Genomic DNA, 26631 nt, shown 5'->3' with positions numbered 1-26631 from the left:
TCCGTCTCACTGCCTCCTTTTTGTTTTGACCAGTAAATTTATGTAGTAATCCGAGGGGAACCAATTTTATTCAGCTCAACGTTTTTTAAGACCTTAAAGTCACAAACAGTGGATTTCTGTTTCTGCTACATTAAGCATCACAGCACAGATCAGAAACTCAGCAGAGTTTGTGCAACATTAGTCACCTTTCTTTCATTCTGGCCTGAAGCCACATTTATAAAAGAAATGTTCTCTTGTTGAGCATTTTCAACCTCATCTAAAGTTTTTGAGATGTTTGAAATAAAAGTGTAATATTTTGGGACAACAGGAAGTTTAAGCAGTGAAGCAGAGAGATACTCAGCTCATTCTCCTGCTGCTCACTGACCTGCTTCAATAATTGATAAAAGCGACTCTGGCTGGTATTGAGCTCAGTCCATGAGCTCAGCCAAGCATTGCATAACACACACACACACACACCCACACACACACGCACCCACACACACACACACACACACACGCACACACACACGCACCCACACACACACACACACACACACCCACACACACCCCCCACACACACACACACACCCATAAGGTAATTCACACAGATTCTCTGCAGGCTCTGTGTTCCCGTGACGATGAAACAACTTTGACGCATCGATGCAAATCTACTTCAAGTTCAAAATGTCATAATGGAGTGAAACTGGTGGTGAACCACTAATGAACTGGGAGCTTCTTTTAAATATTGAAATATTTTTTCATTTCTTGTCTTGGTTTGAAAGGGTCAAACATGGAGGAGTTTAGTTTAGTTTTAGGAAGTAAATATTAATCAGTTATTTTATATATATATATATATATGTGTGTGTGTGTGGGGGGGGGGGGGGGGGCAGTGGGGTGTGTGTGTGTATGTGTGTCAAAAATAAACATAAACAGATCATATGTTTTTAACATTTCAATATTTTTGTCCACAGCACAAGTTAAACCTACATGGGAAGTTTTAATGCTGGATAATTTAATGTCTGGTTGCCGTAGCAACCTGGTAAAGCAGGAGATCATGTGACATGTTCATGTTACGCCTCTGTGAAATCATCAGTTGTGTTTTCGTTCAACATGAACCACTTCAGTTCAGTTCAGTCAGGTTAGAATGAATAGGTTCATGTTCATAGTTCACTAGGTAAACATTCTGAATTAAGTTCACAGCTTCGACATGAACTAGTTCTCGTTCGTTTATCATGTTGACATGATGTGATGACATCATAACAGCATAAATATGATGTCATCGCGTGACAAACGACTGATTTTATCCTGTTTCCTTTAAATAAATTATAAGTTTTAGGGCTAAATTTTTCCATCCATGTTTGACAGAATCACTTTTAAAACACTCCTGTGAATTTTTTCTGCATAAAATATGCAAATTTAGCCTCCAATAAAGACAGAGAACGTCTTTGTTCTTTTGTTTCTGTGCCTACAAATCGGGGTTTTCTTTGAGACGGCGGCCATGCTGCTGGGATTTTCACTTCTTTTCTCCAGACTCATTAAGGATGCAGCCTGTTCTTGCAGATTCCAGATGAAATCAGGGTGAGCGTTCCTGACCCTGAGGTGCCGGCTCATTAGTCTCTTCACAGCCATGAACTGACCCACAGCGGCGCTCGTCCCTCCAGCCGCCGCTGCCACGCTCATCTGGCATCTCTGTTCAGATGGCAGCTGATAGACCCGGTTCTGACCGGGTTCAAATCTCTTCAGAGTTTTTTATTTTTTAAGTTTTTCTGCTTCGTCGTCACGGTTGTTTTTCTTCCAGGGACATTTTCAGGATGGAACGAAATGTAAAAGTTCATCAATAATAAATACTGAGAGGAGCTACAGACAATGATTAATTCACCAAATCAGTCACTTGGTCATTTGCATGATTTAGCAGCAGAGTTTCCATGTCCTTGTGCTGAGGACAGGGGGCGCCGGTGCGTATTAACTCCAGTCCATCACGTTTGGCAGGTTTGCTGACGGAGTCCTTTCATTATGCAAACATCTGGTTTTAAATTCCTTCTAAAGATATTTGTTAATGAAAGAAAATCTGTATTTTCAGCCAGCAGAAATATTTTTGCCAGTAATTTCCATAATCTGAGATCAGAAGGATAACGGCTGTTAAGACGTGTTCATACCTGCGATGGCGAGTCGCCACAGATTTACAAAAAGAGTTTTTGTCTGATGAAATGTGAGTGTTTTTCTGGGAAATATTTCATAATGGACTCAGTCTTTGCATTTCGCCGTTCAATCAGACTGATACCAGAAACCGCCACACTATTAACGTGAGAGCAGTCCCTGAAATCTCCTCTCATCCTCTCACATCCATCCTGCTCCTGATTCATCCCTCGCTCTCTGACTCCAGGCCTCCACAGCTCCATCCGATCCCTGCCCTCCCATCCACCTCAGTCTTTGCCCTCTTTCTTTTCCTCCTTGCCTCGTTTTGATCCCTCGCTCCCTCTCTCCGTCCTGCTGGCTCAGCTGGTATAGAAGCGGCCTTTGTTTCAGCCGTGTCCTCTATCCTTTGAAGGAGGAGAGCGGAAAGCGAGTCAGAGGGAAGAACTGAGGCTGGGTGTGGGTAAAGAAATGATGAAATGTGGGAAAAGGGAGAAAGTGGGTCAAAATGTAAAGAGATGAGGCGGATGGATGGAAGAGCGATGTCTGTGGGTCGATACTCTGGGTTTTTGGGTCATTGATACCAGCAGCAGGTTTCCTGTGCGGGAGGATCGTCCACCAAGCGGCTCAACTCAGTTAAAACCAGCCAGTTAATTGATAATTGGGTTTCTTCAGTATTCAGTCGATGCTGCAGAACTCGGCTCTCCGCCGCTGATAAAATGATGACTTTAATAAAGCAAAAACACTAAATATGACTTTGTGTTTGTTTTGTAGTGAGGATTGTGGACCGGCGGTCTGATCCACCATGCTGAGTCCCTGTTGTCACATGTGAATCCTGTAACATGTGCAGAATGCTTCTACATCTCTGAAGGTAAAACATTGACTCGCTGTTTGTCTGCGTCTTGAGAGGTTATTAATAAATAATTATTTATCCTGACTGGAATTCACTCAGCAAACACAAAATGATTTCTGAAAACACAGCTGGAGAAGAGAGAGGAATTTTATAAGTCTGTAGCATTTTCTGCCTGGAGCCGAAGATACAGAGGCAAACTGAACACCGGTCTCTGCTAGCTAGGCTAACCACGGTCTCTGCTAGCCGAGCTAACCACGGTCTCTGCTAGCTAGGCTAACCACGGTCTCTGCTAGCTAGGCTAACCACGGTCTCTGCTAGCCGAGCTAACCACGGTCTCTGCTAGCTGAGCTAACACCGGTCTCTGCTAGCTGAGCTAACACCGGTCTCTGCTAGCTAGGCTAACCACGGTCTCTGCTAGCCGAGCTAAACCACGGTCTCTGCTAGCTAGGCTAACCACGGTCTCTGCTAGCTGAGCTAACACCGGTCTCTGCTAGCCGAGCTAACCACGGTCTCTGCTAGCCGAGCTAACCACGGTCTCTGCTAGCTGAGCTAACACCGGTCTCTGCTAGCTGAGCTAACGCCGGTCTCTGCTAGCTAGGCTAACCACGGTCTCTGCTAGCTAGGCTAACCACTGTCGCTGCTAGCTGAGCTAACACCGGTCTCTGCTAGCTAGGCTAACCATGGTCTCTGCTAGCTGAGCTAACACCGGTCTCTGCTAGCTAGGCTAACCACGGTCTCTGCTAGCTAGGCTAACCGCTGTCTCTGTTAGTTAAGCTAACCACAGTCTTTGCCGGCTAAGCTAGCCGCTGTCTCGGCTAGCTAAGCTAACCGCGGCGTGCTAACTGCTGCTTCAGACGTTCACTTCATCACACAGGAATTTTAGAAACTTTTCGGTTTATTTGAGTTGTTCTGTTTAAAGCTGGAATTATAATTGAACAATTACATAAATATGAGTTTAATGAGCATCTTATCTAACTCACACAGGTTCAGAATTATTCATACAGCCTCATATCGGTATCTTGGAGACTCACACATATCTAAAGTATTCTTAAGGAATTTCAGTTTGGGAAGCTGAAATATTTTGACGCCTCACATGCTGGTTGGCATCGTAAAGCAGCCAATCCCGGAGCACCGTTTAGTTCCCTTGGCTCTGATTGGCTGAAACCCCAACAGTGGAAATAAGGAAACCAGCAGAGGTCAACTCCTGTGGGAAGATGGTTCCATGATGCGTTTAACGCATATTAGGGTATATGTGGTTCTTGCTGTTGCTTGGCGGCTTTTGTATTTCTCTTCAGCTCTTTAGTAACCTCATGATTTCTTAAATATATTGACATTTAAACAAAGTGAATGAGAGTGGATAGACACATAGTTCATTAGCATGATGCAGTTTTATATTCACCAACAATCTTCTGCTGCTGGAGATCTGAGGACAGTTGTTGATAAAGGATTGATAAAGTTTATTCAGACCGTTTGGTTTTCAGTCGTAGATCTGATTTTAGGACTCAGTCTTTATGTGATCAGGAATTTCAGAACCTGTGATCCTGTCTTTGTGACCTGTCTCTCCAGCTCAGTTTTTCTCGCCCACTTTCCCTTTTCCTGCCTTCAGCTGGATCCTGAATCTGCAGCTCTCAGCCGGCGCTCCCCTGGGACGCGGCTGCCTGCTGCGCTCAGCTGAGAGAAAGAGGAGAGAAACTGCAGCTGAACGTCTGCAGAGTGACACAAAACGTCTGCGCACTGTTTTTCAGGCACATTTCACTTTTGGTCGTTTACTCCAAACAAACAAAGAAATCTGTCATAAAAATATCCTTTAAATGAATTTTAAAGAGAAGCTGACAGAGTCTCATGTGAAGCAGCGTATGTGGCGGCAGCAGGCAGAGTTTATGACGTCATGGCTGCAGGGCGGCGAGTCGATGCCGACATCGAACACAAACCGCCGTTTGTTTGGTGACTCCTTCCTCACTTCACACAGTCACTGCAGAATTCAACTCGCAACCACAAATGCTAAGCTAGTGACCCAAACGGATTCCTGAGTCATATTCAGGTGTGACTCAACACACACGTGACCTTTGACCTTTTAATATTGTGATATTATAAAATATCACAATGCGATAGTATTAATAAATATTACAATGAAAATGAGACCGGTAAATGTTGCAATGTCGATAATATTAGTAAGTATTGTATCGATATCAGGTGCGATATGTAATTATCACTTGCAAAATATATTAGCCAAACAATTGTGTAATAATTATGTACTGAATATTTGATATTGCGATGATATTTGTGAGGTTTTGTGCAGCTGCTGAGTCAAAGTCAAGTGTCTGTGTGACCTGCTCAGGTGATGGATGGAGAGCAGCATGGCTGGACGGAGAGAAGGAAGGAAAGATAAATGAATGTGTTAAAAGACTAGAAGATCTGATGGGGCTGATAGATGAAGGTGATAAGAAGGTGGATAATTTTATTTTCAATCAACTTTTTCATGTCTATAATTAGTAATTAATTCTTATTCTTATTCTTCTTCAGCATATCTCATCTGTCTTTTGCCCTCCTTCACTCTCCTCGTCCTTTTCGGTGTGTAGTAATCTTGCTACTTTGCACGTGTGCATGGTGTGTGTGTGGGGGGGTGTGTGTGTGTGTGCGTGTGTGTGTGTGTGCATGGTGTGTGTGTGGGGGGGCGTGTGTGTGTGTGTGTGAGCTGGGGGATACCAGAGTCCCTGAGGAAGGCTTTGGCAGCTGAAGCTCACCCGGGTCTGGGTCAGCGGTGTAAAGTATTCCCCCGTTGCTGGGCTCTGGTCTGACTGGATAACAGATGAGAGGATAATTCATTCATGAGTGGAAATGAAAATAAACAGGACAGGAGCCCTGAGGTCTTCACTTACTCATGCTTACAAACTCCTCTCTGCTTCTCCTGTGCAGCTTTCTGAACGTCTCCTTCATCTGCAGCAAGACAAACACAGGGACTCATTCCCGGCGTGAAACCGATTCACTGATAACCACCTTCAGCTTTCACTTCTTTACTGACAACATTTAAATGTTTAACCTTTGACCTCTGATCTGTGAGATTTAATTACTCTCAAACCATGAAGGTCAACCTTATTGGACTGATTGATAGGAGACATAAAATGTGTTTCTAGCAGAGTTGCAGCCAAATGAACGTTTGATGTTGTTCATGTTTTCTGACATCAGGTGATTCTTTACGTTACCTGGCCGATAACCTCAACAAGGTTTTCTGCTAACTTTTCTCTTGAGAATCTTTCTTTATCTCCGTCTGTATAGATCATTATTTTTTCAGTCCTTATCACCAATAAATCTGTTTTAAAATATAAAATTAAATATGAAACAGAAGTGGGGCTCATCATGGCTTGTTGGAGACGCGTCGCAGAACCAAAACCTACCCAGCCAGCGGCGGCCATCTTGTTGGATCGAAGTCTGCTCTGATATTGAGGTCCTTCCACATCTGACATCAGTCTCACGATGTTTCCGACTGATTGTCATGTAAAATTTAATCAAACTTTTAACATGTTGTAAAAACTAAAGTGCCATTTTCTGCTGTTTCCACTTCCTGGTTTGGAGCGAATCAACCAGGCTACTCAAAGCGTGACCCTTCCCAGGTCGCAGTTCGGAGTGAGAACTTTGAGTTTCATGCCTCTGGTAAGGCTCAGACCCACCAGTGGATGGGAACTTTTTCAGTAAACCTCTTTCCATCTCCGCTTCAGCGCATCGAATCTGGTTTCTAAACTGAGGAAGTTGTTTGGAATTTTGAATCTTTTCTGAAGCGATAAAAACGTGGATAAAAACCTCCATGGAAACATTTCAGCTCTGAGATGTTTTGCAGCTTTCTTCTATTCAAGTCACTCTACAGCCTCTCAATGAGATCGAGATCTGGGCTTTGACTAGGACCAGGGACTGGATTTTCTGGTATGTTTGGGTCACTGTCAGGTTCTGGTTCGGTTTTCTGACTGGATTCTGTTTTGTGAGCTGAGCAGGACCTGCCGAAACTAAACAATGTTTTCTGTAAAACGTGTGTTTTCTGCTCAGGTCGGCGTGGCAGTAGAAACGTTTGCTGTCGTCGTGTTTTCTCTGCCTCTTCCTGTAAGCGAAGTGCGTTTCTGTCTAAACGCTGCCTCATCACGTTCCACACACTCATCATCTCTGACACTCGCAGCAGTTCTTGGTGTTCCTCTGCGTCTCTGCGCTGCTTTCTCACCAGTAGGCAGGAGGAGGAAATGGAGTGTGTGAAACAGGATGTGAGCGCAGCCATACTTGTTTATTTTATACTTACTGCCCACAGCTTGGCTGGACCAAGACGGAGCAGCTATGGATGCAACTGAATGCTTTTACATGTACTTTTATGCAAAGTGTGTAACTGCAGATGCAGATTACAGACGTACATTACATTTAGTTAACAATATATTACTTCTCCTATTCACATTTGTTCATCTAAATACATAAATTCAGATCTTTTAAATCATGTAGTGACTGAGCTGGCTCCATCTTCCGCTCCATCACTTCTCTCTCCTGTCTTGATTTATGACTTTACTCTTATAAACCCCCCACTGCTCCACATCCAGCACTTTGTTTCCATCTGTTGTGGTGTCTGTTGATGTGAAATAATCTATATCTATATCCCTGTTGACAGCTCAGCGCATGCAGCTCACTAATGGTGTACTGGTTACCTCACACTGCAGCTCTAGATGAAACAAACAACTTCTGGGAAAATACAAGAATAAATGATCTGTAACTTCTCAGACAGACATAAAAGAAGCAGAGCTAAAGTTTGGGGAAAGTTGCATCTACGTTTCAGAAGGTATGACCCAAAGACCAACAGCAACTTTTATAGAGCTTTAAGTTCCAGAAAAGACAGGCAGAATGAAACCGTGAAGTTTCAGAACTTAAAGTAAAATAATCTGCAAGTTGGTTTCATACATTGATTTTAGTTTGAGAAGCAAATGCAGGGAATTTATGAAACTCAAATAAAAATCAAAAAGTGACTCACATTAGAAAAATACTGAAAATATCAAGTTTATAACCTAAAAAACAAAATAACTGTTATAAGTGAAAGTAGCTGAAAATAAATATAAAAATCGTAAAATTTAACAGGAAAAGAATCATCATTTCTAGAAACGTTTTCTGTTATTTTCAGGAGCTTAAAGTTTCACAAAGTAACCAGGAAGTTAGAGAAAAACAACCTGCAATATTTATTTATCACTTTTCACAGACAGAGCTTAACATATTCAGTCTAATGTAAAATTATTCTAACTCCTGAACTGAGATTTTAGATTATTATTTGATGAAGTTTGTTTGATAAAACATTCAGTAAGATGAGTGAAGATCATATTAATTTCCCTGTTTTTATATATATTTAAACAAAAAGTGGTGATAAAATAATCTGTGCTTTTCGATCATTGGAAGCCTTTTTGTTAAACTGTAGCTGTTGATGACCTTTATGCATATTTACTCTCATATTTTTAGAAATGATCTTTTTTCATTGAGATGAAGGTTTTGAGATTGGAAGGACTCTTTGCCATCACCCTGATCTGTTCAGATTCTTTACAAGATTACAGCTGGGACTTTGACTGGGCCACTCCAAAGGTTAATGTTACAATCAAAAGGGTAATATTAAAATATTTCTTTGATTTATGAAAACCTATTGGATATATGTTAATTCTCCAGCTCTACTTCAGGGTTGAACACAAACGTTTGAACTGATTTCCTCATGATGAGTTTCTGCCTGAATGATCCAGAATTTGGCATCAGGATCGTCTCCCTCCACTTCTAGAGCTAAACTACAACCCTGATGTTATTTATGTTTTATATAAGCAGCAGGCTTTAATGTTGCTTCAATTCTAATAATATATATGATGATGCAATCCATGTGCAACAGCCATGGTCTTTTTGCACAACAAGCTGCACAAACCAATGGATCTGATTGTTGGATATGTTTAGAATATTCAGCTGCTTCATTAACGCTTTGCAGCCATTTGTGACTCTCTTGTTTTCCTCTCCAGCCAGTGTGCTCAGTCAGACAGCTTGCAGATGCTCCTCTGCCTCGCCTGGAGCTGCATGTGGCTTTTCCAGCATGGCTGCCTCTGCAGCTTCAGTCTCTGATTCCTCTGCAGCTTCAGTCTCTGATTCCTCTGCAGCTTCAGTCTCTGATTCCTCTGCAGCTTCAGTCTTTGATTCCTCTGCAGCTTCAGTCTTTGATTCCTCTGCAGCTTCAGTCTCTGATTCCTCTGCAGCTTCAGTCTTTGATTCCTCTGCAGCTTCAGTCTCTGATTCCTCTGCAGCTTCAGTCTCTGATTCCTCCTGCTGAGCGGATCTGATCCCTCTTTTTTTCTACGGCCCTCACTCAACATTAAGAGTTTTATTCTCATTTTCTTTTTATTCAGGCTATCAGATTCAGTTTCTGGAGATTGTTTTGCTAATATCTGTGATTCTGGTGTTCTGTAAAATCCCTCACTTCTTTTTCTCTGCAGCGGTAAACGTCTCTGCACCAGAACGTCTTCTGTGCTCCTCTTTTCACATTCTTCTTTGAAATTTGTTAAATTGTGAACTTTGGGTCGAAGCCTCATTGTATTTGTATCCCTGAGTCCAGAGGCCATCTCCACGCCTCACTGCTCCTCCTGAAATAAGATAAAGCCACAGATGCAGAGAGTTGCTGTTCTTAGAAACATCCCAGAAACCAGAAGTGACAGAAAACTGAGCAAAAACAACAAAGTTCCCCAACACTTCCTTTAGTTTGTGTTTTAGCAGGACATCCTGCCAACTTCTGGATTCTTCCTCACATTTTGCATCATTTCCTTGAGGCAAAAATTTAAACATATAACAGAAAAACAATGTTTTTTTGTTTTTGTTTTTTTTGCAGTTTTGATGTTAAGTTTGAAGCTTGACTCTGGAGTCACAGCAGGCAGGAACAGAATGACAGAGAATGGATGTGGACGCTGACATTAGCGTTAGCTGTTACCTGTTTAGCATGCAGATGGTATTTTAGGCTAGCATAGCTTCGCTGATAGGCTAACTCCTTTTAGCACGACTTTAACACATCAATAGTCTCTTCTAGCGTCCAATCAGATCCATTAGAAGCAGAAATGAACCCCAGTGGGTCCAGAGGAGCGGCTTCGTCCATCAGTGCTGCTTGTTGCGTGCATCAGGTTTACCGGCGTACCAGAAACACGCAAATATAAAGGTTCCAGTCAGAAGCCTTTTTATATGAAAAAAAGTGATTTATTCCATTAAAATCTACATAATTAAGTAATCAAAATGTACATGTTAAAATCTCAACCCTGATGTGTGTCATGTATATTTTTATGTATGTGTTTATATAGATATAGATGAAAAGCATGGTGTGCAGGCCTGGTGGGAGGACTGTGACTGTCCTGGCTCATGGTGTCCTGGTTTGATGGATGTAGTTCTGATCTTGGTCGGGTCATAATGGACTGAGGGGACCGGCCCAGAAACACACTACACGGTTTTCTCATTAGACTGAAATCAGTTTTTCATTTGAAGCTCCATTATGAACCTGATCTGTTCTGTTGCTCAGAGCGCCCCCTGTGGGCCAACAGTGATGATGCAGACATGCTGCTTACCCAGCAGGGTTTTACCCATCAGACACTGATTACATTAAAACTAGGGAACATTTTCATAACAGAACAATTCATAAAGAAATTAGACAAAGAATTTTATATTTATAATTTGTTCTGATTCTGGTTGGCTCTCTCTGTAGTTTCCTCCTCCTGTCCCCTGGTGCTTTTCTTAACTGCTGATGCATGTGGAACATTAGAGGAAGTGCTCTGTGGTTGCCCATATATGGACTGTTGTCTTTGGAGAAATATGGTATCATCTCCCTCCACAGGAAATGGACTGCCTACGCCTTTTAATGAGTTCTGTGCGTGTGTGTGTGCGTGTGTGTGTGTGTGTGTGCGTGTGTGTGTGTGTGGTGTGTGTGTGTGTGTGTGTGTGTGTGTGTGTGTGTAGAAAGAACCTTTTAGTTTACACAGTGTCAGCAAGCCTATAGACTTAAGTATAACTCAGATAGATGAGTCATGAACTCTGGTTATTAGATAATCACAAGGTGAAAATGAAATAAATGTTTTCTTGGATTTCATTCAGTTCTGATTAAATCTACAGAACTTTGGTTCTGGAAGTTCAGTTCAGTTAGTCTTCATTAATTTGAAGCTTCTGCTTTAGCTCCATGAAACTGTAGGCATGTTCTTACTGCTGCAGTTTTTCCAGGAAGCAGGCAGTGATTTTTTACTGTTCAGAGTGTTAGCTCTTGTGAACTGATCGTTGTTGGGTTGTAATCTCTCTCCTCGTTTCTTCTCACTTTAAAAACAAGAAAACAGAAAATCTCCAGCAGCAAAGTCCCTTTAAAATGTGTTTGAGTTGTGCTTTCTGTCTTAGTACTGAATTAGATCTGATATTAAATATGGCTGTGTCCGAACCACAGCTTATATTTTTATCATAATAGGAACATTTCTGCTACATCCTGCAGCTGAACTCATTTATTTGGAGTTTTCCAGCCTGCAGAAGCTGATCTGACTCTTCTCCCTGACTTGACCTCCTTCCTCTTCCTGACCACAACCACCTGAAGGCAGCAACCGCCGCCTGGAGGGAACTGATTCACCTGAATCTTCCAAACAAAAGGAATCACTTCAGCAGACACAGACCTGAACTCCTGCTGCTGCTGCACTGATGCTACTGGAGGGTTTGGGACAGAGCTGAGGCTCAGCAGGTTAGATTACAGAGAGCAGAGAAGTTCAGAGTTTCTATCAGAGTCAAGCTGAGGTTCAAACCCAGAAACCTCAAAGTCCTGAACCAGAGATCTGTCACCGCTGCTCCAACATCAGAACCGTTTCTTTAAACATGTTAATTCACTCACAGACATGGAAGTGATTTATATCTGGTAATGTGTTTCTCTTTGAGAAATGCTCCTAGTTTTACTTTGTGTTGAAAATGAAAAACACTTTTTGTTTTTCATGATGCAGGTGAATGAACCAAACATCCATCAGCATCAGCAGCAGAACTTAGAGAGAGAAAACACAGGAGAACTGAGTCAAAGGGAAGCTAATAGCTGCTGCATCCATCCATCCATTTTCTAACACCCTTGACCCCAGTGGGGTCAGGAGGAGCTGCTGCCTCTCCAGCTAACATTCCTGGCGAGAGGCGGGGCCACCTGCCCAGGTCACCTGCCCAGGTCACCTGCCCAGGTCACCTGGACAGGTCGCCTGGACAGGTCGCCTGGGCAGGTCGCCTGGACAGGTCGCCTGGGCAGGTCGCCTGGGCAGGTCGCCTGGACAGGTCGCCTGGACAGGTCGCCTGGGCAGGTCGCCTGGGCAGGTCACGTGGGCAGGTCACGTGGGCAGGTCGCCTGGGCAGGTCGCCTGGGCAGGTCGCCTGGACAGGTCGCCTGGGCAGGTCGCCTGGGCAGGTCGCCTGGGCAGGTCGCCTGGGCAGGTCGCCTGGACAGGTCGCCTGGGCAGGTCGCCTGGGCAGGTCGCCTGGGCAGGTCGCCTGGACAGGTCGCCTGGGCAGGTCGCCTGGGCAGGTCGCGTGGGCAGGTCGCCTGGGCAGGTCGCCTGGACAGGTCGCCTGGGCAGGTCGCCTGGGCAGGTCGCCTGGGCAGGTCGCCTGGGCAGGTCGCCTGGGCAGGTCGCCTGGGCAGGTCGCCTGGGCAGGTCGCCTGGGCAGGTCGCCAGTCTGTCGCAGGGCAGCTGCATCCAGAGGGGAACACCTAGAGAAATCTCAGACTGTAGATACTGAACTGAATTCCAGCTGAAGTTCCTTTAGCTGTTTTGTCAGAGAGAGAAAAATTCATCAAAGAGGAAGTTTAAGCCTAATTTTAAAAGAGTTTCTGCCTCAGAGGGAAACTGGGAGCTGGCTCACCTGGAGAACCTGCAGTCTGGTACCGAAAGGTTCTGTTGGGACCATCTGGACCAATCAGGTCTCTGCATGATGAAGCTGATTATTAAACAGTATTTATGAGAAGAAGCATATTAATTCCTGTTCTGGATTCGACAGAGAGGCGATGAAGCTCTGATCTCCTGTTTTCATCTTCATCAGAACGTTTTGGGTCCATGAAGTTTTTACAGAAGTTAAACCTTAATAATCATTTCTCTGTTTTAAAACACATTCTCCTCTTTACCTCAGTTTTTCTCCTTCACACTGAACCAGTTAAATCATATCAGTGTTGATCTTTATTCACCTGCTTATAAATAACTATCAGGTTAAACAGCAGGTGTTTCCTGTAGAGAGGTGACAGCTGTTCTTTCCCCTCAGCTCTGTGCCGACTGGACCTTCAGCACCATGGACAGCTCTGGATCCATCGCATTTTAAAGGGACAGTTCACATTTTTTACTGCTGTTCTATTTTAACTTTCTCATCAAATATTTTATTCAATGCAGATCAAACTCTGAGTTTTTGCTCTGATGGGTTTAAATGCGATCCTTGTTATATTTGGAAGTTTTATTTAATTTTGTTTCACTGATAAGTTGAAACTATTTTAACATCTTTAACAGTTCAGTTCCATCGAGCAGGAAAAGCTTTTATACTCCAACCTACTTTCACCTCCAGACACACTGTAGGTTATGAGTCAACGTTAATATTTATTGTGTTTTGTTGAGCTGGTAAATCCATTTACAGCCATTAATAATTCAGCGTAACATGAGACAAACATGTAAACAGACTGAACCGATCTATTTTTATTTTATTTTATTTTATTTTAGTTATTTGGAGTTTCTTATTCAGAGCCTGAAACATGAAGAGTTACTGAGGCAGAAGATTTCAGATCATCCTGACCTTCCTGACCTCCAGTTACTGGGAATTATTAATCACCTCAAACATTAAATATGTTTGCAGCCAAACCAAAACGAACTGGTGTGAGCCCGGTCATTATACGTCTAGTTTGTATTTGCATCTGTGTGTGTTTGTTTTTAATATCTTTTCGGGACCATTTTCCCGACACACACTACGCTGTGGGGACCGAAGCCGGACCGAAGCCGGACCGAAGCCGGACCGAAGCCGGGGCCCCACAGGGAGAAACGCTGGGTTTGGGTCAGGGGTCAGATTTAGGACTAAGGTGTGAATTGAGTTTTGGTTACGATTAGGATAAAGGTTTAGGGTTAGGCTGTAGAAATGAATGGAAGGTAATGGAAAGTCCCCACAAAGATAGCCACCCAAATACGGGTGTGTGTGTGTACGGGTGTGGGTGTGTGTGTATGCGTGTGGGTGTGTGGGGGTGTGTGTGTGTGTGTGTGTGTGTATGCGTGAGGTGAGCAGCTGATCTGTGTTTAACCCAGATTCTCTGGAGATTAGCCAGCAGATATTGATAAGACTCACTCTGATGACGACGTGTTGTCATCAGATGCTCACACACTTCTTATCCGTCTGACATAATGAGGATCAACAGTTCAGCATCACTCCTCACGTTTATCCAGGAATAGTTGATTTTGAACAGAAATGTCCAGGCAGCTGCAGACGGAGGGAAAGAAGCAGATTACAGACATCAGCTAATGAGATTTTTTCTAACCAAATTATGTTTAAAATCTAAACCAAACGTCTAAATTGCTAAATTCACAACTCAGTCAACTTTACTAAAATGTTTCAGTTGTGCCAAAGAAACACTCTGATGTTATAATCCATCATTAGGAATTTGCAGGTTGAATAATTTTGCTCAGATTTGATCAGATTTAATTCTTTTGTTTGTTCTTATGAATGTTTGGTCTGAAACTCTGTTGTCTGCAAAGCGACTCACATGCACATAACAGGACAGTAAATATGTTTATAATGAGTTATATCAATAAATGAGTAAATTAGTGAAATGTTCATTTATTTCAGAAACTCCATCATATGGATTCGTTTCACACAGACTAATGTTTGAAAGCCTTTTTCTGGTAATGATGATTTTCCGCTTGCAGTTGATGAAAATACAACATTTAATATTAGAACAAAAAATATTTTGAATGCAGAAATTTTACATCTGCTGATGTTTAAGCAGATGTTAATATCTAACATCTGCTTAAAGGTAATTTTCTATTAGTTTGACAAATGAGCCTCATATTGTAGTTGAAATCTTTATGGCATCGTAACACTAACAGCAACTGTTACACATATTTCTGTCCTTTAAATATTTTCTGGTTTATGATCATATGCAGAACCTCACTACAGTTCAGAACGAGGAGTTAAAACATTTCCAGTTTTTCTATAGTAATAAGAAACACAGTCAGTTCACTACTGACTGTGTTTCCGACCCAAACAGATTCTCAGGAACGTCCGTTTCCTCAGCTTGGACTCTGGAGTTCAGCTGCCCAGCAGAACCGGTTCCTCCTGCTCAGCACTCAGAAACACCTGGGAGCCGTTTGCTTCAGCCGCGTTCTGCAGCTCCACTGGAGCAGACGCGCCAGCGCCACAGTTTTTGCTCAAGGGCACCTTGGACGCAGTGTTGATGTTTAAAAGACTTTAACATGGTTTCTGTCGGCTTAGGGGACAAACGCTGATGGAGCCCAGCGCTCGGTTCCACCGCGGCGGTTCTCTTTGAGGAAGGCTTGTACTATTTTTATTGCTGAGACACGATAAGACAGGAGAAGGAAAGTAAACACTGGAGAAAGGTTTCTGCATGTTTAATGTGCTCTGGCTCTCTCTCTCTCATGCTGTGATTCACCTTTCCTCCTTCCTTCGGTCCATTATCAGACTCTCCTCCTGAATGTTCCTCCTCTGAACTTGAATAGCTTCTTTCTGGCATTTTTATGTGAATGTTGGGTGAATGTGCTGCTGTGTAAATAATGAAAGAGTGTGCTCATGTTTGGATGCATGTAAATTATTCAACCCTTTCCTCTGCCTCACACACACACACACACACACTCTGTCAGATTGTCTGCACGCCACAGTCCTGCCTGTGTCTCAGTGTCCATCTGTCTCTGTGTCTCATGTCTTATTGAAAACCTCAGATGAAGATGATGTCAAGACGACTTTTGTTTTCCTCCAGAGATAAGCATCAGTAGTCAGTCGGCCTTCAGGCCTGCAGATATGATGTGTTGCGTCCTTCAGCTGGACTCACAGGGCGACTGAACGTCCTTATTAGGTAACATTGATGAACAAAGATAGAAGTCATTCCCATGGAGGGTTAGTCTCATTTTTGCTGCTGATATTCAGTATTAGCTCAATTTAGCCCCGAATGTTTCCTCCCAGCAGGTTGTGAGCATCTTGAAACAGAAACTCTAACAGTCATCTTAAATCAAAGAGAGAACATGTTACAGTACCACAGAGTTCAGGATCATCCAGAGCTGAGATGCATTTAATCTCCTGCATCTTCTGCATTTCTACAAGCATTCATTATTCCCAGTGGAAACGTCTCAGGCTCCCTGTCTGCTGAAACAGCAGCATCTTTTTATGGACGATTCAAATCGATGACATGAATCCTGTGATGTAACGGTGGAGGAGTGAAGAATGTTGTCTTGCTGGGGATTGGTTCGCCGGCGGGACCGAGGGTCCGACACAGAAAGGATTCACATGGATTAATAATCCATGTGAATCTGTCTTTAGTTTGAGACTAAATATTTATAGACTGGCACATTAAGAAATGAATTAATAACATGGTAAAAATCATGACTAGGTAAACAACCCAAATTGTTGCTATGTTTCCACTTTACAAACGGCAGCCGATACCAACCCAGTGATGGCTGACCGCTGCATATCTGCCATAAAGCTATAGGAAACATTTGCATTTAGACATTAAGCTGCAAAATGATCACATAAGATGGAAACTTCGTCCTGCTGCTGGGCTGGACTTTGTTTTTAGATCAGCAGTGCCAAACTCCCTCCTGTAACTTCTAGATAATCCAGCTCTGGAGGACTGACTCTCCTCACATTCGTTCTCTTCACTTGTCAATATTTCATAATGATTGATGAACAACATTACACTCAGACCAGCTTATAATAAAGTGTGTACACAGCAATAACCAGACCGTTTTTCATTTTAATGACCTTTGAATAAACTCATCGAGTTCATATCTTTTCAGTTCCATAATTAATTGACTTGTTTATGAGAGTTCAGTCTGAGTTCAGTTAGAGAGAAATAAAGCAGGAGCTGCAGTGGCTGCTGGGATTTTGTCTGCAGCAGCGCAGGAACGTACAGGAAGTGACCTCCCAGCAGAGCCGCAGAAAACGCTCCTGCTCCTCCCTCCGTTCGGCTGGATGGGATTTTCTAGGGAGCAGATTTTTATTTATTATTCAGAGAATAATGTGCCACTCTGGAGTTATTTTAGCTCCAGATTTCCTGACTGGCTCTCTTCCTGCTGTCTCTCATTTGTAGAGTGGGATGCGATGAGGATCCTCCACGTTTCCCACACAAGCAGACGAACAATGTGTCATTACAAGCTGATGTCATAATGTGTTCGCCATGCCCTCCCACAATGCTTCACTCTGTAGGCCAATCCCATTTCCCTGATCTGCACATAAACAAACCAAAACGGCGTCTTTGTGTTTAGAAGCATGTGAGCGTTTCCTGCCTCCTCCGGCTTCCAGCGTGATGGAAACGCGTTTCTGCCTTTCCTCCCACCGTTCTGCTCTTTCTTCATCCATCCACATCAAACGCACTTCAGCGGCAGAACGCTGCCGACACGCAGAGAGCTAATTAATTATGAATTGGAAAAGCATAACAACAATGCAGGAGAGCAGAGGAAAGCTGAGAGTGAGTGAGCGGATCGATGAACTAGAGCGTGTGTGTGTGTGTGTGTGTGTGTGTGTGTGTGTTCTGGACAGACTGGCAATCTTGTTTTAGTTATGAAACCAGTTCAACTCTGTTACACTTTATGCAGCTTCTTCACAAAGAAGTTTTTTTTTCATTTATTCACATATAATAAACATGTTTATTTGATGATTTCAATCATTATGTTTTACAGCTGAAAAATCTAAAATACAAAATGACATCAGAAACCTGGAAATCATTTTTAATACCAAAATGTCATGTTGTTGCTCTTTAGCTTCCTCTTGACAGCTTTGAAACGTGGATTTCACTTCAAATGATAAATCACAACTTCATTCATTTTCAATAATAATGTAAAACATTATTAGATGAACCTGAATATGCCATCATATTTTTTCATGTTTTTCTAACATGCAGCTTTTTTCCATCCTGAAACTTAAACTTCATTTTTCTAAACATAATTTTTGCTGCTAGAATAAAAATGATCTGTAACTGGTGTGGATGTGACTGAAGGCGGATTATTCCATCTTTTTGTTTGTCTCATTAACTTATGAAGTTTCTCACAGATTGTATATAAAAAGTTAAGCGAACTTTTTGTTTTTCATGCTGTCAGATTTGTAAAGAGTCCCGCAGTTTCTGCACAAATTTATAGTAAAAAGTAAAAATAATATTCTGTCTATTTGCCCAGTGGCTGAAACATGGCGACAAATAAAACGTTTAAAACTGAGACCCTCAGCTGCTCTTCTGATGGTGAAGGAGAAGAAAAGATAAATTCCTCATCATGGGACTAAAAACCTTCATTTATTCTCTTTATTGTCATTTTTCTTGCTTTAACTTTCCACTTCTGTTGTATTTCATCCAGGACTGTTTGAGTGGAGGAGCCTGACCCAGTTAGGTTGTTTAAATAAATTATTATTGCCTCTTGGTGGAGCTTAATTAAAAGCTCTGTGAAACCCAGGAGAGCTCATTACAACAACCACAACATTTTCTGTCATTTTATTCTCTCATTTGTTTTCATTGTTTTCTGCATCAGTTTGATCAATAATAATAATTTCTAGCTCACATTATGCTTCAGCTAACGCTAACGTTAGCCTCTACAGTCCAGATTTCTAGCGAAGCTCCTGAAGCTTTGCTCAGATTAACAGATTAATAATATAAATATCTTTGTTGTTCAGCTCATAAAAGTATTTATTCTATAATTTAGCCACTAAATGAGTTCCTGAACTGAAAATGTTTTTTAGCTACACGGTTTTCGATGTGATTGATTACAGACTAAAAGATTAATCAGGCAGTTTCCTAAATATGTTTTTTATCTGAACACGTCCAAGTTTGTCTCTTTATGTTTTCACTGACTGTAATCTTTACTCATTTCCATCTACACTCAGTGTACAGAACTTGACATCAAAGCCTCATGAGGCTAGAAGCATCTTGACCTCTGCCCCTGTGGACCATTTGGAGAGTGCGACCTTTGACCCACCGAGGGTCTGAGTGAGGATCAGCCATGCTGCTTTCTGTCTGGATTTATCTGCAGATCAGCAGGAGGATCTCTGGGGGTCACGGGGTCAGCGTCAGGCTGCGGTTGTGGCTCTTTGGAAACGACTTGAAATGAAAAGTTCTGCTTTTCTGTTTGGGTTAATGAAGCACATGTGAACTCTGTCCTATTTTGGTGATGTAGTGAGATCCACCATGTTGGATCAAAATGGCTTCACACCAACCATAAAATAATATTTTATTTCTTATCCTTTGATGTCTGTAAGGAACTTAGTTTTTTATGAGGTCACATCCTGATTACAGTAATATTTACTGTAATATTCAGTAAATTACAATGAGTTCAGATTAAAAGTAGCTTTTGAAAATAACATTCTAAAAGCTTCCTAAGCCAATATTTCTGTATTAAAAATGAAAAGAAAATGATGCACCAGTAAATGGTCATAAAATGGTTTCCTTACATTAAAAAAAACCAAGCAGGAAGTGATGGAGATCTGTAGAGATCTATGTCCAGTAGATCTCTACAGATCTATAGATCGATAGATAGATCAAACTATTATTTCAGAAGGAAGACGGAGGAGTGAATGTAGCTGTATGCAGATTTATAAACCAGGAGGAAATACTGAGAAACATGAAACGTATTCGGTCTAAAAACTCATCTGTGAGCTTCCAGGTTACATTTACAGCGTAAATCTCGTGAATTGGCTCCATTTTGAATGAAGCTGCTCTCCAGCTGCACCTCAGATGTCCTTGATGCTTTTAAAACAAGCAGAGGAACCACTTCAGTCAAGAATCTTCAGCGTCTCTCATGTAAACACTCTGAAAGTAACGTTACGGCAGAGAAATTGTTTGTTGAAGATTCTATAACCTGATAGCCGCTGATGGATGCACTCTGTTGTGTTTTGGAGAACGGTGCTGTGATGTGATGCTGGACCAGAACCATGAATCAGGCACTTACCCCCCGGCCTTCTCCGGTTTCTGTTTCTCCTCCCTTTGCAGTCAGACTCATAATCCTGATGAGCGCATTCATAACCTGGTCTGAAATCGATACTGGAGTGGTGTACATGTGTCTCCATATGCTGCATGCTTAATGAGTTTGGACCAAACTGCCGTCTCAGAGTGGGAGGAGGCTTTACGGGCATCAGCGCTCCGCTCCAATCGGGCCGACCTTCATAGTCAGCTCAGGTTCCTGCAGGTCAGGCTCTGCTGTAAATCATGTGGCTGCGAATGGATTCAGTCCAATCTGGTTAAATCCAGCAGGAGTCATGATGGAAGATGAGCTGCTAGAGAACATCAGCATGATGGGAGAATGAGCATTAATGTGGCAAAGTTTTATTTAACTGAATGTGTTCATGTGCATCAGTCATTAGATTACTGTTAGATTTAACAAAGTTAGTTCATGTTTTGGGCTAAAGTTTAGTTTATGTTTGCACATTGAGGCAAAAGCCGTAATGCTTGAAAAGTCAAACTGCTGGGCTTTAACTTGGCAAACTGTCAGACAGGAAACAAACATTTATAGCATGAAAAGATTTAAAGCAAGAGAAGCTTCAAGCTAGCAGTTCTCTACATAAAAACAATACAACAAAATACAAAGACAGAGTAAAATAGAAGATTAATAGCTGACAAGTTTTGCCCCAAGACTTTTTCCCAGGAATCCTGGACAAAGATCCAACAAGCAGCCAGTTAACTAACCGTAACCTTTGATCTTCTGATGGTTTTATGTCTTAATTATGTCTCATTCCTTTAATATCCATATTTTGATTTAAATTAACTAAACATTTTTAAGATGGAAGGATGTTGGCAGTAGATGTCATGTAAATTTAAAATGTTTTGATTTGGTTAAACTGATTTTTAAATGTCTGGATGTTTCGACTGCAGAGCCATGAGTCTGGAGACTCTCATCGACTTTCATTTACTGGGGTGTGTGGGTGTGTGTGGGGGGGGGTTGGTGTGTGTGTGTGTTTAGCGTTGCTCAGTGCAGCAGCCTCATAGTCTTTATTTAATTAGTGCACTAATTCTGGTGTATTTAGGCAGCTGATGACCCCTGTTGTTTGAGTGGATGAACCCATTAGCTGTTGCTTGAGGTTCTCTGCGATGGACAGAGAGAAGCTGCAGCATCGGAGCATCAGAGCATCGGAGCATCAGAGCATCTCCAGTCTGCATTAGATGCTCCAAGGCTCATGTGTGAAAATCTGAAACAGAAGATATTCTCACTGGAAACCATTTTAGAAACTCATATCTAATAACTAATCTAATCTGTTGAGGAAAATGAATGCTGCTCCAGGATTGGCTGCTCATCAAACATCAGCCAATTAGAATGCAGAGCACCTGGTTATTTCAAACTGACTCCTCCTTTGCAGAGAAGCTGCACCTAAAATCAAAAAAGAAAATATTTGTATGCCCTTCAGTCCATCACTCCTTAACTGTATTGGACAAAACTTATTTATCCAAAATTAAACTCAAATCTGAACATAAAGTTCAAACCCTTGAGGGGAAAATCCACGACTGCAGCAGGAAAATCCTCCATTTAGTCATTTAATAAATCCCAAAAACAAAGCGTCTCACTGGAAGCCCTGTGTCTAGTTAAGAGCCATCAGGAGCAGGAAAAGTGAACAAAGTGCTTCAGTGGTGGCTGCAGCTTCAAAAGAGTGACAGAGCGACTTGCTCCAAGCGTTGAACCACCAACTCGTCCCGCCGGTTTCCCCGGAGACCTGAACGCAGCTCAGATCAGTTTCAATACAGCCTGTGTGGCGAATCCATCAGAGCTGTCCGGGGACATGAGTCCTTCATCAGTGTGCAAGCCAGGGGTGAAACAGCTTTCTGTGTGTGGTGTGTGTGTGTGTGTGTGTGTGTGGTGTGTGGTGTGTGTGTAGGGTTGGGCTTTCTGGGGAACTCAGTGGACAGCTTTCAAAGAAACGTATAAATCCGGCTCCTCTCGTGTGAAACAGAATCACATTTTTCACACCACTACAAACAGAGCTTAATTTGTCTTCTTACCCATAATCCCTTTGGTTAATTCACCGTCGCATTTGATCCCAGCAGGGCAGAAAGTCAAGTCTCTCTCAGAGTAACCTGAGTTACTGTCACTGAGCTCGGTTCTGCCAGGATGCTAACTTTCCCAGCATCCTGTGTTCTGGATCCGTTCACGGTTTGCGTGAAACAGGAAGTAGCGAACCCGACCCCGCCCCTCCCACCCCTGTTTTCCTTTCACACCTCAGCACTCATTTTAATTAGCCTCTCTCTGATCTCTCTTTTCTCTCGCTCTCTGATAACTCTCTCTCTCATTTCCTTCCCGTTTCTTCTCACTCTCGTTGACGCACATCAGAGTCATTTGTCAGTAATTAATGAGCCGATATCTGCTTGGGAGAGGCAGGGGTCACTGTGAGGACGGCCCCATGACTCATTCTGTCTCTGCTCACAGAGAAACGGGAGTGGTACGACCTCCAACAGGGCAGCCGCTTTTAGTCCAGTAATTACATAAAGAAAGGAAAAGCACAGAAAGATGGTGCAGTAAGAGGTATTAATTTAATAATGAGATATTATAAATCTTTCAGACAAAAGAAGAATCACAAATTCAGGTTTAATAGGGGAGCTGGAGCTCAGTGATGAGAGCTTCAGTTAAACAGTTCATCTTTTTATTTGCTTCCATCTTGATTAAATAATTAATGTGACCAGCAGCAGGTGCAGAGATAAAAACGATCAGCTCTAGCCGGCCGATGGTTGGATCATCGGCGATGAATCAACTGAGAGATTATTCTCCGTCTAATGTTAGGCCTAATTAATGCTGATCATTTTATTACAGGCTCACATTTTTAATCTCCAGTTTGGAACAAACTATTTTCTGGAAGTTTTATATTTAACATTAATCTTCAGCTCTACGGTAAATAAATTCAGTTTTTCAGAGGTTATTAACTCCTCTTGGTTCTAAACACAATGCTAAAAAAAACTTTTACCGGGACATTATTGTGTGTTTTCAATTTGCCTTTTTGCTTCACACTATATTTATTATTCTGCCTCATTTTTAAAGGAGGTTTGACTAAAGTTCAATCAGACAGAGTTCTGCTCTCATTTTGTTTCTCGATGTTCTTCACTGCATCAGTGGGACCTTGGATTTATTCAGCCTTTATTTTCTCGTGTCCTTCAATGTTTTTATTTATACACTAACCCTGTTCACTAATTAGCTACAAGTATTTCCACCAATCAAAGAATTTCAATGACTTTATGCTGATGTGGGATTTATGATCTAAGTCAACTCGTTAGTTCTTAGAAATGCTCAGAAAAGTTCTTTATGTGGAAATAAAAGCAGCAGTTTGTTCCCTGATGCACATCGTCTGGCTGAGTGAGATCAGAAAAGCTCTGATGTCACCAGAAACAAACCTGCAGCAGCTCAGGATTCAGAGAAGCAACTCCCAACATGCCCAGGTCTGGTTTTATCACGCTGGAAGGATTTCACAAGACGCTAAAAACATTCCACTGGTTCATCATTCCTGGGCCTAGTCAAAGCCCAGATCTTGGTGAGGTTGAGAGTGGCACAAACTTTAACCCTAAATCCGATGTCAGAGATGGTTAATGGCTGCAAGATGCTCACTTTGGTGAAATTCTATTAATTAACCAAAAGAATCAAAATCACACCAACTTCAGTGAAGTCTTCTGTTCTGTCTACCTGTCCAGGTGTCCGACCAGGTGAGGATGCTAACCATGGAGAGGCTGTTGCTCTGCGTGATCCTGGCGGTTTCCATGGCGGTGCGGGCACAGATCTGTCCGAAGCGCTGCGTCTGCCAGATCCTGTCACCGAACCTGGCGACGCTCTGCGCCAAGAAGGGTCTGCTGTTTGTGCCGCCAAACATCGACAGGCACACGGTGGAGCTGCGGCTGGCCGACAACTTCGTCACAAGGTGATGACTGCATGAGAGACGGCAAGATCAGTCCGCGAGGTCTGTGCGGTGCCAGGCGGTCCAGTTACTTCGGTCAGGAACCATGGACCTGCACTGCTCTGAGATACTGTAACAACCAGACAGAAACACAAAAACTTCTCCTGGTGGAAGTTTTCTAAGACAGAAACCTTCATCTTCAACCCTCACACACGTCACCATGTTGCTTCTTACAACTACAGTCTGACTGGCTGAAGTCCGTCTGTGAATATCAGCTTTTAAGGCTTGGATTTTATGTCTGGACTTTGACTGGACCATTCTAACACATGGATCCAAACCAGTCCATTATTCATCCCACATATGAAAGTGGCTCATTCACTTTGCCCACTGCATGTCTGCCAATCAGGCCAGAGAGAGTTTTCTGTCCTCTGATCATATATTCAGTGAACAGCAGTAATATGAGTAATCCCTGTAAGACAAGTGGAAGATAAATTGAGTCCTTTAGTGTGAAGAGAAACAAAACTGGGTGCAGAGACATTAATCTACAGCATCACGAGGCGCCAGAATCTTCTGGTGAATATAAATCAATTTTGGAGTAGAAGGCAGAGATGGCTTGATTGTGGGAACAAACTCAGCGTCCACAGGATGCAAACCAACCCGTTTGGGTAGAAGAGGGTCTTCCAGGCCCTGGAGGAACTCATGGTTGGTTCAGAGTCACTGGAGCAGCTCAAAGCGTCTCCAGATGGCAGAGAATGACAGAGAAAACGTCGTGCCTGCAGATTTCTGAAGGATAACACGTGTGAAACCTCTTCTGTATGAAAGAGGTTTCCACTCTTCCCTCCTTTAAGTTTTCTGTGCATTTGAACCTCATTGTAGGAGTTAAACATTCAGCAGACAGATGGTTTAATGGGGAAGTTTGGTCAACAGCTCTGCTGGGTTGATGTTATCCAAAACGCTGCATGAGGTTTGATGTTTAATGACTCTCAACTGGTTTGTGTCAACAGCGTGAAAAGGAAAGACTTTGCAAACATGACGCGGCTGGTGGACCTGACATTATCCAGAAACACCATCTCATACATCACACCTCATGCCTTTACAGATTTAGAAAATCTCCGAGCGCTTCACCTCAACAGGTAAGACGTCAACAACGAGCAGTGGAGAGTGCGCTGGTGGTGAAAAGGCTTGGATTATTCCGTCCATATTGTTTGTGTTGCAGTAACCGTCTGACGAGGATAGGCAACGACACGTTCAGCGGGATGTCAAAGCTTCACCACCTGATCCTCAACAACAACCAGCTGGTTCTGATCCATCAGGGAGCGTTCAACGACCTGCTGGCGCTGGAGGAGCTGGACCTCAGCTACAATAACCTGGACTCTATTCCCTGGGAGGCCATTCAGGTCGGCGCTGAACAATCAGGCTAAAAGATTAAAGTCAATTATGGAGAAATGAAACACTCCTTTTTAATCTTTCATATTCTATTTTTAAAAGATGGTACTTTTACTATGAAAATTGGGAATAACGTATAAAAATGTGGTTTCATTTCTCCACCTCCCTCCATCGCTAACCTTGTCATGCTAAGCAACAATGAAACATCTCTAGTGAAAGCTAAGGAAATTTAAAAATATGTATTTTTCTCTTCTTTATGCAGAGAATGACGAGCCTTCATACGCTGAGCTTAGACCACAATATGCTGGAATACATTCCAGAAGGAACTTTTTCCCTTCTGCAGAAACTCAACCGGCTGGACGTCACCTCCAATAAACTGCAGAAGCTCCCACCAGACCCCCTGTTTCAGCGGGCGCAGGTACGTCACAGAAACAGCTTCTACCCAAAATCACCAGCAGCCAGAAACCAGTTTGTGTTGATTTCTAAAACAGAATCTGTTTAAAATGTTCAGTTTAACATTTGCAGGAGCAGAAGAGGCTCAACGTTGTCAGAACATTGTCTCCAGTTTCTTAGAAACATTTCCTTCTTACAGATTTCTTTGGTTTTGTTTTCTGACATTTAAATGTTTCTGGTCGTTGATCTTCCAGGTTCTAGCCACATCAGGGGAGATGACTCCCTCGTCGTTCGCGCTGTCGTTTGGAGGAAATCCTCTCCACTGTAACTGTGAGTTACTGTGGCTGAGGAGACTAAAGAGGGAGGACGACCTGGAGACCTGCGCCACACCTGAGCACCTGGCCGGCCGGTACTTCTGGTCCATCTCTGAGGAAGAGTTCCTCTGTGAGCCGCCGCTCATCACCAGATTCTCCCATGAGATGAGAGTCCTGGAAGGACAGAGAGTCGCTCTCAGGTACCAGCTCTGGACCCGTGAAGAGGGTCCTGCTGTCAGAGTGACTGAATTGCACATCAGAAACTTTGTCCAAAAACTGCAGTTTCAACAATCTTCTGTCAGAAATGTTGGCTTGGATTGTAGCCTGTACTGACTCCAGATTTGGTTCCTTTAAAACTGGTCTATTTGCAATTTTCACGTTCAAATTGAAGGGAAATATTTACTAAATGATCTCCATGCAACTAGAAATGATTTATAGATTATTATTGAAAGACGTTTCCTGTTTTCTCCATCAAGAAGTTGGAGAAAACATTTTCTTGATGTTCAGTCCCATCAA

At 42.6% G+C, this 26631-nt stretch overlaps 1 protein-coding gene across 2 annotated transcripts in view; it reads left to right on the top strand.

The window, feature by feature from the left end:
* Positions 1–26631, top strand: part of LOC116709303 (leucine-rich repeat and fibronectin type-III domain-containing protein 5-like) — an 84619-nt gene that overhangs the window by 38762 nt on the left and 19226 nt on the right. The window contains exons 2-7 of one of the 2 annotated variants that reach the window (XM_032547739.1): positions 2887–2983; positions 23823–24046; positions 25027–25155; positions 25239–25419; positions 25671–25826; positions 26056–26315. In XM_032547739.1, coding sequence (XP_032403630.1) covers positions 23841–24046; positions 25027–25155; positions 25239–25419; positions 25671–25826; positions 26056–26315 — 932 coding nt within the window. In that variant the 5' untranslated portion in view covers positions 2887–2983; positions 23823–23840. The remainder of the gene's footprint in view (positions 1–2886; positions 2984–23822; positions 24047–25026; positions 25156–25238; positions 25420–25670; positions 25827–26055; positions 26316–26631) is intronic. The other variant, XM_032547740.1, reaches the window with a different exon arrangement.

The sequence above is a fragment of the Xiphophorus hellerii genome, chromosome 19 (genome assembly GCF_003331165.1).
Source record: "Xiphophorus hellerii strain 12219 chromosome 19, Xiphophorus_hellerii-4.1, whole genome shotgun sequence".
Taxonomy (NCBI): Eukaryota; Metazoa; Chordata; class Actinopteri; order Cyprinodontiformes; family Poeciliidae; genus Xiphophorus; species Xiphophorus hellerii.
This window is presented reverse-complemented; position numbering and strand designations above follow the sequence as displayed.